The 16,580-nt window shown below is 40.9% G+C and overlaps 1 protein-coding gene across 1 annotated transcript in view; it reads right to left on the bottom strand.

Annotated features, from left to right (window-relative positions):
* Nucleotides 1-10,260: 10,260 nt before the first annotated feature.
* The window catches only part of RRM2B (ribonucleotide reductase regulatory TP53 inducible subunit M2B), a 31,015-nt gene continuing 24,695 nt past the window's right edge, over nucleotides 10,261-16,580 (bottom strand). The window contains exons 7-9 of the mRNA XM_039853563.1: nucleotides 15,938-16,042; nucleotides 14,631-14,744; nucleotides 10,261-13,900 (exon numbers count right to left, since the gene is read on the bottom strand). Of these exons, the coding sequence (XP_039709497.1) occupies nucleotides 13,748-13,900; nucleotides 14,631-14,744; nucleotides 15,938-16,042 (372 nt within the window). The 3' untranslated portion in view covers nucleotides 10,261-13,747. The remainder of the gene's footprint in view (nucleotides 13,901-14,630; nucleotides 14,745-15,937; nucleotides 16,043-16,580) is intronic.

The following is a 16,580-nucleotide window of genomic DNA, read 5'->3' as shown; positions in this document are numbered from 1 at the left end:
CTCATCTCGAGCATAAACACCTTCGATTTTAAGAAGAGCGGTGTGTTTCCTCTGGTTCCTGAGACCCCGCCTATAGCCAGCAAAAATGGCCTTGGACCACAGTTTTCCAGATGTATTTGTCTTTTTAGAAGTCTTGTTCTCAGCAGGACGCCACAGGCTCCAGGATGGCGGAAAAGGCAAGAGCTAGCGTCTTTAAACAGGAACTCCTCCCCCGAGGGCATCTGCAACTCCCCCATAGGGTCACATTTTGATTAGAATGAGGTCAGCAATGAAAGGGTCCTTGAACGAATGGACGAGGCAGGTGCCACTGCTTTGTTCTGAGGGTTCGATGAAGAAAATGTGTGAACTTGCCCAACAAGGAACCATCCATGGCGATGGGAACTTCCACTCAACTGAAAGTTTCCATGAGCTTGTAAGGGAGAACTAAATGTTCAAGAAGCTGAGCCTCCAAGATTTCAGAGCCCCAGAACCAAAACTGGGGTGCTATGGGAGGCGACAGACAGAAGGGAACAATTGGAAAACTGTCACCAAACTGAGGGTGTTGGAATCTATCTCGGCTTGGGAAAAAGCCAGAATGCATGAAGGGGTGGGAAGAGGAAGACAAGAGGGGCTGAGGAGTGAGCCTGGCAGAGCCCAGAGAGCGCTCAGGGGCTGGGCAGGGGACACGGGGCAAGAGCCCAGCGGGCAGCCCTGGCCAAAATATGATTAAACTAAGCCAGGGGTGGCGTTCTATACGTAACATACCCAATTACATCGCCGTTAACATTTCCTGCTGCCATTTAGCTAATATTCCAACATCCCCTGACAGGAATAAATTGCTAGTTGTGTTCCTTGCCATAGTACAACAGTTCTCAACCTTGCGTGTGCACTAGAATCACCTGGACGGCTGTTGAAACACCGACGTGCGAGCCCCAACCCAGGGTTTCCGACTCGGTACGCCTGGGGCAGGGCCAGAGAATTTGCCTTCTCACAAGATTCCAGGTTTGGGTACCACATTTTAAGCACCACTGATACAGCCCATCCTTCTCTCAAACAGGTAAAAAGAAGAGGATGGGAAGAAGCTGGAGAAAGAGGAGAACGGGGCCTGGGAAGAGGCAGCATGTGACCGTGCGGGTAGGGCAGGTAACCCCGTGGATACTGTGATTTCAGTGGTCTTGGAAAACTTATGGATTTTTTTAAAGTTTTTATCAACTGATAGATGCAATAAATTTCATATGCAGAATTTATTGCACTAATTTGAAAGTAGAAACTTGAGCGAAAAATACTTAATGAGGTGATCACTTGTTTACATGAAACAAGTTTTAAAACGCATGAGTACATACAAAATTGTCATCTACAAAAGAGATCATTTTACGTCTTCCTTTCCAGTTTGGGTGACATTATTTCTTTTTCCTGCCTAATTACTCGGGCTGGAACTTCCAGTACTAGGTCGAATAGCAGCAGCGAGGGTGGGCGTCCTGGTCTTCCTGAGCCTGGGGTGAAGCTCCCCATTCAGTGTGAGGTTCCCCGTGGGAAAATTCATAGCCGAGAAGGTTAGGAGAGTGAGGAGAGGTGAAAGTTCACAAAGGGTGGGCATGGCCTGTCATTTACTCATGTTGCCTCATTTTACCTATGGCCAGCCTGAGGCTAAAAGTTTTAAAAGCCGAGTTAGCGAGCAGGATTGAAGGCTGGGACTGATCGCCTAGGGCTGCTCCTGGTTACTGATCTATCTTGCAGCAGCTGTCTACCTTGGACAAGGTTCTTGGCTCTTCTGGACCTTGGTCTCCTTCTCCATAAAATAAGTCTGCAAGTGGTCTAGGTTATCCCGAGAGTAACTCGGCTTTAAGGAGGGCCTGGCCTGACCACAGGAGAGTCGGCTATCACTGCGAACTACGTAACAGTTAACGCCCTCCAGGACCAGCCCAGCCACAGCTGGGACTTAGCTCCCTTTCCCTCTCTCCCAGCCGTCTTCCCGTTCCACACTCAGCTCAGATCCCGGTTCCTCTTATTTTGCTGCAGTGAACCATTATACTGCAACTTCTTTAAACCATGGGTCAGTATGTACCCTCATTTTATGGGTGGAAAAACTGAGGTTCAGAGGGGTTTAAACCACTCACTCAAGGTCACACGGCTAATAAATGGTAGAGCTGAGATTTTTCTTGTCTAACTAAAACATTTCATCTTTCCACCTCGCTGCTCTGTGTGACTCCCAACCCAGCACTCATCACTGCACCACGCACAGTGCACCTGCAACACCTCCACCTGAGCTTCTGCCCCTCCTTCCACCCTCTCCTCCATTATCACACTCTGAACCAGGACAGGGGCATTCCTTACCTTCCTGCGCCTTCTCACCCAGGCCACTCAGCAGAAGCACACCCTCCCACAGTCTCCCGCTGGGCTGCTTGTGAAAGATGTGAGCTCCAAGACGGACTAAGCCCTGCAATTTATTCCTATCACCGGAAAGTTGAATATTAGCTAAATCATAACAAAGAAGCCAGCCATTCACGAGTAATGCAATCAAACATTTCACTCAGTCCAAACAGACCTGCAGAAAGGAAAATGGCTCCAGCTCTCTTTGAATCTAAAGGAATTGCTGAGTTTTTGTATTCCAGGCATGAGCACTTCATGTACTATTTTCAGGACAAAGGTTCTGGTTTTAACATTAAGTATTTCTAACTTGGTCTCAGCTAAAAGGCAGCAAGTCGCCCAGGGATCCCACCCACTCTGACCCCTCAGGAAGGAAGGGGGTGGGGGTAGCATCCTGGTATGAGAAACAGGCAGGGCCACCCAATTGCAGAACTCAGGGGCGCCTTCACCTCAGAGCTTGCTGCCATGGGGTGGGAGCTGGGACAGCAGGGTGAAGCCATGAGGAAGGCCCCTGACTAACCCCTCAGGGCTCGCTTGTGCCCTCTGCCAAATCCTGGAAAAACCAGGCTGAATCAGTAGGAAGGAACATTTGTGAAAGGTGCCAGAATCGCTGAGAAATGGACCTGGGTGTCTTACATTTTTACATGTTTTATAAAGAATGTAATTAGAGTGGGAGTATCAAAACTACCCTATAATTAAGGGACACAGGATGAGAAGGGTGGAATAATGATCTCATTTTGAATGGTTAAAAGCGGGGGGCGGGGGAGGTCGTTTCAATTAAGATGCACTTGTTATAAGTTATAGAAACTACGAGTAAGAATGGCTTAAGTAATCTTTGTACTTACCATCTCACGGAACAGAAAACGGGAGGTAGAAGATTCCAAGGCTTGTCCAGCCATGTAACAGTATCTTCAAAACCAGGCAATTTGCCTTTTACCTCTTCCATCATCTGTATCTTGGCTTTTTTGTCCTTCTTCATGCTTGTTGCTTCATGATCACAAGACAGCTGCCACTGCTCCAAGATTACATCCTTACACAGTTGTTTGAAGGCAGGGCACAAAGGAGTGATCCTGGCGGAGATTTTCTTTGCAAAAGCCTCACTCTTAGCAGAGAAGAAAAAATCTTTCTCCATGAGGCTCCAACAGGCTTTCCTTTCTGTTTCATTAGCCAAGCTGGGCCACTCAGCCATTCTACCTACAAGGGAGTCTGGGAAAGCAAGTGTATGGCTGCCTCAACTTCTATCATCGGAAGTAGGCAGGGGTTAGGAATAGCTTTGAAGTAAACAGCTAACTGTATCTGCCACCGGGATAAATAGAAGTGTGGCCCCAAATAAAAATCAAAACGAAAATGCTTCTGCTAGAGCCACAGAAAAGGTTTTAGAATGTATCTACTATTTTAGTAAAAAGAAAGTTTTGTATATAAACACTTCTATTATTTAAAAGGAAAAAAAAAAAAAACCTGGCTGTATATGCATATTTTGCTTCCAAATACAGTTTTAAAAAGTAGTAAGGCAACTTCAGAATTCTGTATTTCTCTGACTCAATTTATTCCAGAGAGAAATCATGGATATGCATAAAGTTGTATACATATATGCATAAAGGTATATATGGGTGTTCACCACCCATGTTTATAATGGCAAGAAGTTGGAACAATCAAGCACACCTACTTCATGCTGCTCTACCAGGCACCAAAGTCGATTACAAGCTGGCCTGGAAAGGAGACCAGACCTTTTCCCCTTGCTTGTAATCTCAGTGTGGACTGCATCCCGACATGGCAAAGGCTCTGTGAAACCACACTTTCAAGGTCTTCTTTCACCCTTGATCCACCTGGGAGGGTTTATGTAATGGCCTCCATGCCACATTTAGAATCAGCCACATTTAGAATCACTGCCCCATCCCATCACTTGGGTTAAGCCCATCAGATCTCCGTCTCCTCTTTGCCCTCGCGTTGATTCTCTCTCAGAAGACCCCATGCAAAGAAACTTCAGATGAGCTGCCACACACGTTTTCTCAGTATACCCTGTCATGCCTGAATCCCACTGGTAGGGCCCAGGCTCAAACCAAGCTCTCTGCTGCAAACGATAACCCATCTGCATCCCACCTGGTGCAAGGAGGGGCTTTAAAGGCAGAGGATCAGCAAGTCTGCATCCTCAAGCTCTCAATCCAGGCAAGGGGACAGCAGGACGAGATCTACCAGGACCGAGGGGTCTCCTTAGAGCAGTGGTGTACTGTGGCGCTAAAGCTACTTGTCTTTGCTACTTGTAGAACAAAATGGGAAATATTCACTATTAGGGCTTGTGACTTGTTCTTTAACCTTAAAGGGGTGCATTCGTGATAACAGCAACAAAGAATGTGAAACCTGTACAGATAATTACGATGAACTGAATTTCACTCACTCCTAATACTGTAGGCAACGTAAAGCTATCTTATTTGTTAAAGAAACACAAGAATATATTTCCCAGCCAACATAAAATTCTAGATACTAAGACTATTTAGAAATTTATGCAAAAAATTTGAACAACCCATCTATAAGTTGGGAATGAAATTGTACAGTGATGAAATTGTTAATGGTGACATAGCAAGAAGCCCATGGCTCAGCCATAGAGGAATTATTGATTTTAAGGTCTCTCTAAGTTAATGGGCATTTTGGAATTTTGGTGCTAGTTAGACGTTTTGAGATAATGGCTTCAATTACCGAGTGCTTACAACATACTGGGTGTGATTTTAAGTGTTCTGCATATTTACAAGACACAAGAAGTTTGTACCGTTGCTCTTCCCAGTGTCACAGATAATAACTTGCCAAAGTCACCCAGCCAGTAAGTGGCAGAATCAAGACTTGGTAGTTTGGCTCTAAAGCCTATGTTCTTCTACACAATAGCAGTGTCCCACATTTCGAGGTCCTTTCTGTGGGGTGCAAGTGAATTAACTGGGTCAAGATAGATTCATAGGATGAAGCATCATTTAATGACCCCCAGCTCCCAGAAAATCTGAATTGCCCAACCTGCCTTGACTATAGGTATCATTTTCCTCAGACTGAGATGGATGGGAGCTGTGGGTATCCGAGGACAAATGATCTCATATGGCCCATCCTGGAACAACAGACAAGAGCTAGTACATTCTCTGCCATCCCCAGATTCTCTCAGAATGGGCCAAAGGGTAAGTGCCATCTTTCTGCCATCTCTAACTCTGCCCTTTCCACCACCTCTGCCCCCCTACAGATGGATAAGCAAATACCAACATCACAGGTGACTCCGTGACTAGTCCAGTTCTCTTGAAACCCCACAAGGATGTGTGGTCTGTCAGTTGTTTCATAACTGCTCAGCATCCATTTATGGAAAGAGGCTTTTCCTCTTTCCATTAGTACCAAAATTCAGGGCTTGCCCTGTGGCACTGTACCCCAGACATTCATCTCTAGACCGGCAGCCCGGGGTGCAATTCTCCCAAAGGATCCTGCTGGAAGCTTGCCCTTTCTAAAGGGTCAGTGCTGAATACGGATTTCTTCTATGTGTCCGGAGACCTCACTGCAGCCAAGCAACCCAAGCTCATCTGGAAACGGAATCTCCCTCCTTTAAAATCTACCTCTTTGGTTCTCACAGTGAAAGAGCAGCCTCTCAAGGACCAGAGGCTCAAGGGCGCCACCATGTGGAAATCAGGGAGCGAGACCTCCAGCAAAACATTTCACGCTCTCCCGGAGCAGATAACACTCACAGGAAGCCAAAGGCAAGAGATGGGGATCAGGGAGCCATAGTCCTGGCCTATAGGGAATGGAAGGGAACTTGGCACAGTGCCTCCCTGCCAGCCTCTTCTGCTGCTGTGGCCCCAGAGAAGACAGAGGCCACAGCAGCCTCCTTTGGCTGTCTCCAGCTCCATGCGGACACTTGGAGGCTGACAACTTAGCTCTCTATTGGTAGCAGCTGGCAAGATGCTGAAGTTATTCTTCCCTTTCATACAATTAGATGTAATTAGCTTTGCCAAATTCTCCCATCAGCCTTTCCCACAAAATCCCCCATCGATTGCAACAGAGGGCATTTCAGGAGACCTGGACTAGTCACAGTGTCACCGACGTTGTTATCTGCCTGCCAGCTGCTAACAGGATGGAGCAATGTCTGGCTCGCACCTCCACAGCCTTCTCCCCTGGAGCCCAAGCCCCACCTGCAGCTGACCACTCTCACGACCGACTGCCACCCTGGGCTGCACAGCCCTTTGAAGCAGGTTGGGGTCCCCTACCCCTGGGGCCTGGGACTCTGTGTCCATTAGAGCTGCGGTCATATCTTGACCAGAGGGTTCTGGGGAAAGCATGAGTTTTGCTATCAAGCAGAACTGAAACAGAATCCTGGCTCTATCTGAACCACTTTAAGCAAAAAGTAGACGCAGAACCTCTCTGGAAGTCATCTCAAAAATGGAGGAAGTTACTTTTTCATTACTTTGCTTGCTTATTATGTGCCTACCCTACTACATGAAGCAGACATCATATCTTTTCATGGTTTGATCTTCAGCACTGAGCACACTGCCCAGCACTTAGGATACACCCAATAAATGATTGCAGAGGGAAGGGGAATACCTTCCCCACAGGATCGTTGAACATTAAATGAGATGATGTATATAAAGCATGTGCTCTGCAAATGACCGCTTCTGGCTACCAGCTTATTCTGATTATATGACACAAGGCTTCACGATTCAGCTCATTATGACTGTCATTCATTCATTGAGAAAACATTTATTGAGCAACTACCATGTGTTACATGGACAATACAAATGTGAAGAGCACTGTCCTCACTTGAAAGTGGCTCAGTTGTAATTTTAATACATTGTGTGCCAGATACAGAGCATAGGAAGCTATGAGCACACAGTGTAAGGGACCCACCCAAAGGAAGGTAGGGACTAGCCAGTAAAGAAGGCAGGAGCAGGGGGTGGGAAACTTTCTGCGTCAAACTCTTGTGGCCCATTGATGAGCGGAGTCCCTGGAGATGAGTAGGTGATGACTTGTATCACACCTAGTAGATATGGTTTGGAGAGATTTTTACTCATCTATCATCTCAAGAGATGTAAAGGCTGATTGTATCTGGATGTTACCTTCAGCAACTTAGACTCTCTCTTTGAAAACTGTGAGAAGGACAGGACAAGTCCTCTGAGATTTTAGGCTCCAGACTTAGAGACCCAAACCAATAGATGGCAGGAACTAGAGGCGGATGCTTCCTAATGATTTGGAATTTAAACAGATCAAAGCAAGCGTATCTTTACTTGCCATGACTTTACTACCCTGAGTTTTGAGCAGGACTTTTTGGGACATTCCATCCTGGGCAGCTCTTAACATTCTAGACAGTAGAGATACGGTTTAAGGTTGTCGTATGCAACCACTGTCAGGATATGCCATTCTGATTTCCACATATACTGTTACTTTACTTAGTACTTTAAATTACATTTTACTTGAAACGTATTTGAAGATTCATTTCCCAAATATGATTAGAAAGCAAGTATCAATTGCCCTTGTAGATGGTTTCAAACATTATTGCTACTCCAGCCAGGCCTCAGCACATAAGCCCTCTCCACTTCCTCTACGAAGTGATGCTCAAATACAATTCCCAGCAAGCTGTGGGGCAAGACCTCAAGACGGACAAGTGAAGTTCTAAACTTGCACCTGCCAGTGGAGTATGTTGGGGAGACAATGTGGGTCAAGGGGATCATATTCCACCAAGTCTTCTTGAATACCACTGCAGTAGGAATAATTAAGTGGGTGCACTCAGAGAAAAGATGACAGGATTTAAAGCCATGATACCTAGGTTGGAGTCCTGTGTTTAACTATTACTAGTTGTGTGGTCTTGGGCAAGAAAATTGTCTGAGTCTCAGGTCCTTTGTCAATATTATTATGACATAGCAATTCCTCAGAAAATCAGTGAGTGGTTGGAATGACATGATTACAAAATCACCTTATAAACTCTAAATATGTACAAAAGTTTATTTTACTCGGAATTAAATTTTCAAGACACAGTGAAGCACATTTTTACTCTCAGAACTGGGACACTATCATTAATGATGAGGGAATGTCAAGAACACACTCCTTGACCATTACACAAACTAACTGGAAGATTTTCTCTTGTTCCCTATGATGTATAAACATGCTGACCTGGAGAGATGAACAGAGAGCAGATGTGGTTGTGAGAGCTGGAACAGGGTACAGAAAGCCCAGATGCATAAGTCACCCAGAAAGGTTCTGTAAAACAAGGACAGCTGTTTTTTCACTACAGGATGACCTTGCAGACCATGGACATGTTTTTTTGTAACAACCATGCTCTTCTGAGACTCACACCTCAGCTACACCTTCCTCTTCTACTCTTCACCTCGTCCTCCAGACAGTACTTCTCTTTCACTGAAGACTTAAACACCTGGCTCTCAGGGTCCACACTAGGGGCAAAGTACACCTTTTTTTGTTTGTTCTTTCTAATCACTGTTTGTTTGTTTCCAGGAACCAATTTCTGTTTGAACTAGGGTCCTCTGGGCTGCAGATTAAGAACTCTAACTTGACCTATTTTAGGCACACAAAGTAGGTATTTATTACGTCGATAATGAAAGATTGCAGAATCAGGATGCGGTTGGGCCTCAGGGGAGGTAGAACTAGGACTCTTTCTCTAGCTTTGTCATTAGAACAAAAGTAATCCTCTTCCCTTAGTTTCAGTTAGGATCCTGGCCCTGCTGGGATCACATGTCTAACCCTGTGCCCACGCAGATGGAGTTTGTACTAGCATTGGCAGCAATACTAGTGGGAGCAGCAGCTCCCAGAATTAAGTGGCTGTTATTCCCAGAAGGGAGGGAAAAACAGATATTCTTAATCACTCTGTGATTTTAAAGACCCTACAGAACAGAAATCATGCACAGAAACTTGTATTTTGAATTCCTTTGCCAACTTCTTAGGCTCTAGATTTAGGACTCCTATATTGTCTGATTTTTCTGCTGACTGAGAATGTCTCTGGTGTGTCCATAGTGCACAAAGAAAAAGCAGATGATAAAGACACCTCTTGGGGGATTCGGGGTAGGAGCAGAGTGGAGACTGTGCAAAAGCAATTGTGGAGAATGGAGGTCAAGTTTACCAGGAAATTGTTGGAGGACTGCGAGGAAGTGCTGAGGTAGGTGATAGAAACTGTGTCTCACCAAAATTAAGCTGGAACCTAATCCTCAGTGTGATGGATTTAGAGGTGGGCCTTTGGGAGGCGATTGGGTCATGAGGACAAAGCCCTCATGAATTGGGGTAGTGGCCTTATAAAAAAGACCGCAGAGAGCGCCATTGCCCCTTCCTCCATGTGAGGACACAGCAAGCAGACAGCGTCTGTGAACCAGGAACTAAGGCTCACCAGACACCAAACCTGTCAGCACCTTCAACTTGGACTTTCCAGCCTATAGAACTGTGACAAAGGTCTTGTTTAAGCCGCCCAGCCTCTAGTAGTTTTTTATAGCAGCCCAAAAGGACTAAGACAGTGGACAATTGTGAATCTATAGTAGCTCCACCTTGTCGTCTATGACTTTTTCTCTAGCAGCATTAGGCTGCTGGGATGCAAATGTGGAAAAACTGGATTGTTGTGTCCGTAACAAGATGGAGACATTTCTTTGATATGTCTATGTACAATAGAAATGCAGATGAGAAATGGTTCAAGGTATTGAGAAAGAATGTTACTACTAGTAATATGATGGACTCTGGAATCTCAGCTGGATGCAAAGAGGCATAAAGAAAGGCTCATGGATGGGGAGAGAACAGAGTGAGAAAACTGAGAGATTCCATTTAGATCAGAACAGGGTCTGGGGGAATAGTTAAAGTAATGCCAACATGTAAGTATCTGTATATGCAAATAGAAAATACAGACATGTCTTGATTGGGGTAGGCCCTGCACTTATAAAAAACACTCTCACTCAAAAATGATGTAGCTATGATACAATGCAGTGTATTTCAACAGACTAAGCCAAAAAAATTTAACAAAACAAATTCTATATATGCAGTGTTGGCCTGATTGACCATAATGTATTTTGGCAAAAAAATATTTAGGTACAGCACACCTAATAAAGCTCTCTATGTACACAGTAAATATCAAATAACTTTGCTAAATGACCAGAACATGACCATTTGGAAAAATCAAAATGTAGTTGTAAAACAGAGTCAAATGCATCAGTTAAAATTTGTGAACCTAGAAAAAGACTGAATTGTTATATTTTTATCTGTACACACAAAAAAAATCATTCTCCAGCCTTCCATTTTCACCTATATTTTCTTTAACAGTTAATTAAGTCAAAAATTTGAAGGTTTAAATCCTTTCTTCCTAAAGCCTCAGGAATATCAGATTCTCCTTCAAACCACTTAAAACAAAGATATACAGATTTCACTTCTGTGCCGCTCATGCACATGCTGCTGGGGAGTTGTTCCTAAGCTGGCTACCTATTCACTCAACTTAGTTCTAAAAGTAATACCTGACTAGAGGACTCCACTGGCTCTCACACTACCCATCAGCAGTTTTATTCCTCACTGAAAATCAGTTGGTGACATTTAGCCCTCAGCTTAATCTGCACAAATGCAGTTTGGAAATTCTATGACGGTGAAGTTAGCATATTTAAATGTAAAATGCAAGAGTCTGAAAATTAAATAGTTTATTTTTTAAATATGTAAGCTGCTGTGTTTCTCCAGAATCACTTTTCTTTAATAAACAAATGGAAAACAAACTGGCAAAAGCAGCTGAAAAATTTGGATGTCCTAAAATGAGACAACTGTAAAAATTTCATATGTAAAGATGGGACTGGGGTAAGCTTATATTGAAATAATAATTGTATATTATTATATGTAATTGGACAGCAAAACAGCCCTGCCTGAAAGCACTGGATCGAAATGTCTTCCCAAATCCTTCTAAGAAATGATTCTACATACCACAATGTATCATAGAACAACCAGTTTTTATATTCCTAAATAAATTTAAACTATTACAGCAATGATTTAAATACATGCGTTAAAAAATTATAAACATACTCTGAATTTTTTTCTTTACTTGCAAGATAATATTAAAAAGAGATGCTACAGCTTCTTCATTCCTTAAGAACTAAGGACAAAACACTAAACATAATAAATAAATATGCAACCTAGAGGCCTAGAAAGGGGTATAGAATACTGAATACAATACACCAGTGTATTAAAAATCCAGTATTTTGTAATTAAAACTTCATCTCAAGACAGTTAGGTTTATTGCTACTATAAATAAGCTTCATATTAAGGCACCTGTCATTACCAATGAGAAAGATTTGAATGTGAAACAATGGAAATATGAATTGTAAAATATGGACTGTTTTTCTTTCATTTTGATGTCATTACAAATATCAAATTTTAACTTTAAGTTTTTGTATGGCAGTAGATAAATATCTTTGAACACATTACCTGAATATAGTTAAAATGTTTATGATACTTTAATTGATGTATATGATACCTAAATTAAAGTACGTGCTACTTTAATGGGGAAATAGGCAAAATCGAATCAAGATAGGTGGCAAAGGACTAAATATAAGAAATATGATATCACAAATATGATATTACAAAAAATATTACATTGTAAGGACAGTGACTATGAGCAGATCTTGGCCAAGTCATTTAAATTCTTTGAGCCTCACTCTTTCCATCCAGAAAAATACTACCTGCTCTATCAAGCTCAAAGCTGCTGTGAGATCAAATTGAGGTGATGTAAAAACACCTGGCAAACTATGAAGCACTGAACAAATAAATGGTATTATCAGAGGCCAAATATTTCAAGTTTCTGATGTTCTAACAAATAAGGTTATGGCCAGCTCCATTTGCATCCACTTAAGAACTCCCAGTTTTAATCACTTAGATAGCTGTGGCATGAATGGAGCAAAAATTTCTGCAAAGAGAAAAATCTCTAAAGTTTAGCTTTCAGAATTTTATAAAGTAGTATGCCATGAGCGGGGAAGCCCACTGCTTGCTGGGGCTCAGGCCACCTCTTGACACTTTCTAATGATAAAGAGGGGACAGACTTCTCAGAGACCTTGGTCCTGTCCTTCCCTCAGTCCCCTTGCAGAAAAGTCCATCTCCCTCACCATCTGCTATCGTGCAGCATGCATAGTTCCATTAAAAGAATTATACCTCATAACAGCATAAGAGTTTTAAAAGTTTCCAAGAAACAGCTGAGGCCAATCATAGGTACATTTCTGAGCTTGGCACAAATATGAAATGGTTCCATAGTCTCCACCAGGTTCTCCCTGGCTTAGTTCACAAGCCTTCTTCTATGCATAAAATGGTTCTAGGCCAGCTTTTGCCAAACTATGTTCTGAAGAACACTAGTTAGTTGAGATCTTAACAAATGAAAAACAGATCTGTGTTAAGTTTAGAATATGCGGGGGGAAGTAACTGTAGCATTTCTCAGTCTCTGATGCACTGACTGCACACTGCACAGAGAAAGGGAGCATACAGCATTTCCCAAACTCTTTTGACCACAGAATCCCTTTCTTCCCACAAGATATCTAGAGGGACCAATAGCTCTTACGATACTGTTTGGGAAATGCTATTCTCGCTAATTCACCATGGTTTTAACATTCAAGGGCTACATTTGGCAGTACCCTTTTCATTTCTGAAGCAGTAAAATCATTGTGCTCACAAGGCCAGCCACCATGATAACCTCCTGGATTCCACTCCATAGGCATCCTTCCCGAAGCAACTAAGAACTAAATTTCTTACTACATACGGAGGAATTCCAAGACATTATTCTCAAGTTAATGGGAATTATTAGCTTTTTAAAGGAAATCTTATATCCTCTCTCAAACATTAAAAATATTAAGATCTAACTCTAAATCTTAGGATCTATAATCACAATTACTTTGAGGGGAGGGGAGCATTTTATCACACAACCACTGCAATTAACACTATTAATAATAACACAATTAGCACAGTGGTGGTGGTGGTGGTGGTGGTGGTGGGTGGCTTAGTAGCAGTATTGTCTAAGCCCTTATTTTGTGCCTTAATCCTTATATCCACTCTATAAATTTAGGACCTACTATTACACTCATTTTAAAGATAAACACACTGAGGTTGAGACAGATTAACTGACTTGCCAAGGGTCATACAAAGTAATAAGGACAGAATATTAAACTCATACCTGACCCCTTCTCACATGCTCTTTGTCACTACATAATGTCATCTTATGTTTTAGTAACAAAACAAAAGCATTTTGGTCACACTCTGGTTGTTCAACAGAAAAGTTAGAGTGTATTTATACAAACCCAACTTGATTGATATTTGGTTTTGGATCTCTTTTTGAGCAAAAGAGATATCTTTTAAGTGTTTGTTTGTTTGTTTGTTTGTTTGTTTTTAAGCAGAGAAAGACAGACTGCTAATCATCAATGACAGGTTTGGATATGGGAGGGTTTTAAAAATCTGCATCCAAGGTGAAGACATTATCTGTGGTTTCTGCCATCACTGCAAAACGCTGATACTCTGAAACTCGTTTCTCAAAGAAATTTGTTTTTCCTTCTAAAGAAATATTTTCCATAAAATCGAAGGGATTTTCTGCGTGAAAAATCTGAAATGAAAAGAAACGTTACCAGACATTCTGAAGAAGCCAAATTATATCCCACAAGAGCAAGAGATACTAAAACAGAGCTTAGGTCTACCAACACCTGTTTAGCCACCTATAGGATCACACTGCTCCCTACAATTCTAGAGGCTCTCGAGGGTGATAAGCTTTAAGATGACTAAGATCTTACATAGCTAGGAAGTGGTGGAACCAGGATTCCATCTGCCTACAGCCTCGACCTGTTACATCATGTGAAAAGCACACCTCTTTACGAAAAACAGAAATAACATAAAGACAACTGAGTTCAAAGGGTCAAATTATAAGAGTTAATGTCTTCATAAAAATTATTTCCTATTTAAAAGTATTAACCAAAAATTACAACATAGACACATGGAGATTTATATAGGGTAAAACACACATATACATATTAAATGCAATTACTTAGAAAGAATCCTATTTTTAAATAGATATCTGCAATTATTACAAAGTAATTTATTCACTTATTAGTTCTAAGATATATCAGCTTCCTACTTCTGTTATGAATTTCATTTTAAGTTTCAAAGGATTTTGCAAAATTAATGTGTTCACCCAAAACAAGGCTTTGCTATGACATTTTAAAAGTATAAAAAATAAAAGTAGACTCATATGTTACAAATGCTTTAAGTGAAATAGATTTTAGTGGCCTTCCTTGACTGTAACATTTTAGCTAGCAGTAATACATTTTTAAATACCTTACCTTTGAGAATCCAAGTTCCACAAGTAATCTGTCAGCTACAAACTCAATATACTGTTTCATCAAAACACAATTCATTCCAATGAGGCCAACTGGCAACGCTTCTGTTAAAAACTCCTGAGATAAAAACAAGAACAGAATAAAGTACAAAGACAGAACAATAAATAAGTATGCATTTTCCAAATAAAAAGAGGGTTTTAGTTTTATTAATCTGCTAAGTCACTACTCTTGTCTGGGAAAAGTACACTAAATTCTTTCGACACGGCAAACAATGCCCATTTATTTAAAAATGTTTGGACTATTACTAGTCACATTTTTTCACATTCTCAAATAGCCAAAATAAATTGAAATTAATTATCAAACTACTGGTATTTTTTAAAGTATCACATGTAGGACATGAATTCATATGCTTTCTAAATAGAAAGATACTTTGTTCTGAAATATCTAGAAAAAGATTCACCAAAGATGATTATTGTGGGGAACATGATTATGAAAGGGAGTTGTGAAAGAGAGAAAACACAATTAACAAAGAAAATGAGAGAAACAGAAATGGATCTGAGGGCTGGGAGATAAACTGAACTACACCTACACTGAAAGACAGTGGGAGAGTGTTAACAGAGGAAAAATAAAAACATTAACCATAGGGATTCAGTTTTCAAAATGAATTAAAGATACCAAAACACATTTTATGCCTTCCCCCTACCCCTGCTATGAAAACTATGGCTATTAAACTATTCAGTATTAAAAAAAAGTTTTAAAAATTTATTTTACTTTTACACCAGTTCTTTCAAATGATAAAAACACATGCTAAAACACATGGGCGTCCACTTCTTTCTAGTCAGAGACCTTTACATGCCATAAATTAGGTTTATTATTCACTAATTCATTTATTTATTCATTCTATAAACATCTGGTGCATGCTTCAAGCTAGATACCTTGCTGGATTTGTGAGAATATAAAACAAACAAGAAACCACCACTGCCCTCCAGTAGCTAAAAATCTAAAAACATAAAGCAAAAATAATTAAAATAGTCTGTTACAGCATAAAATTTGACAGGTCAATGAAACAGAAAATATAGTCCTGCACTAGATTTTTGTTCACATAAAATCTTAATATATAATACCTATAAGCCAAATTATAAACTGATATAATTGAAATACATTATCTATTGGTACTGTCAGGTTGACCATAAAAAATTGTTGATATTTATTCTGACCTAAAAAATGGCAGTTTCCTATGAGCCAAACTAATAAAATAATGGTAGGAACTTGAGGGAGTGTCATGCTAATCACACAGGCTCCTCGCTTACTTGCTCTATTTCAACAGCGTTAACAATGACTTCCCGGACCCTCTCTTCCGAGGGCTTGTTTACTAAGTATTGAAACATCAGGCAAGCAAAGTCACAGTGAAGGCCCTGAAACAGAAAAAAAATACAAGTGTCAAAAAAAAAAAAAAAACATTTAATCAACTACGTTCACACAGTAATGTGTCAGGCATCAGATGGAGTAGGTGCTAGAAATGCAACGTGTTAACTCCTGGGAGAGAGAAGAGGGATTAAGAGGGCCAGGGACTTCTTTCCTTCAAATCTCATTAAAGTGCCAATTATACTAACTTATAATGAAAAATCTGCAGTGCCAGCAAATTTTAGTTTATCGATATGAAATAAGACTTAATTAAAAACAAAATTCTACAACCAAAAGCATTTTGGAAAAAAAAAAGGCAAGAAATGCCAAAATAAAAGTTCATTCATTTTTAATGTCTAAAATAATTAAGAAATGATTGAAAAATAATAAGTATTTTAAGAACAAGTGAAACTCAAACTTCTAAAAGACATTTATATTAAATAAGAATGGCTCAAGATAAGAATTCAGTGCAATGAAAATGGAAACTGAAGAATTAAGAGTACCATTCGAAAATGCATAAAGCAGAAATGACATTGCAGCTAACTCGAG

Source organism: Pteropus medius, unplaced genomic scaffold, assembly GCF_902729225.1.
Source record: "Pteropus medius unplaced genomic scaffold, Ma_sr-lr_union100, whole genome shotgun sequence".
NCBI classification, from domain to species: Eukaryota; Metazoa; Chordata; class Mammalia; order Chiroptera; family Pteropodidae; genus Pteropus; species Pteropus medius.
The sequence above is the reverse complement of the archived record's forward strand: the minus strand, read 5'-3'. Positions and strand labels throughout refer to the sequence as shown.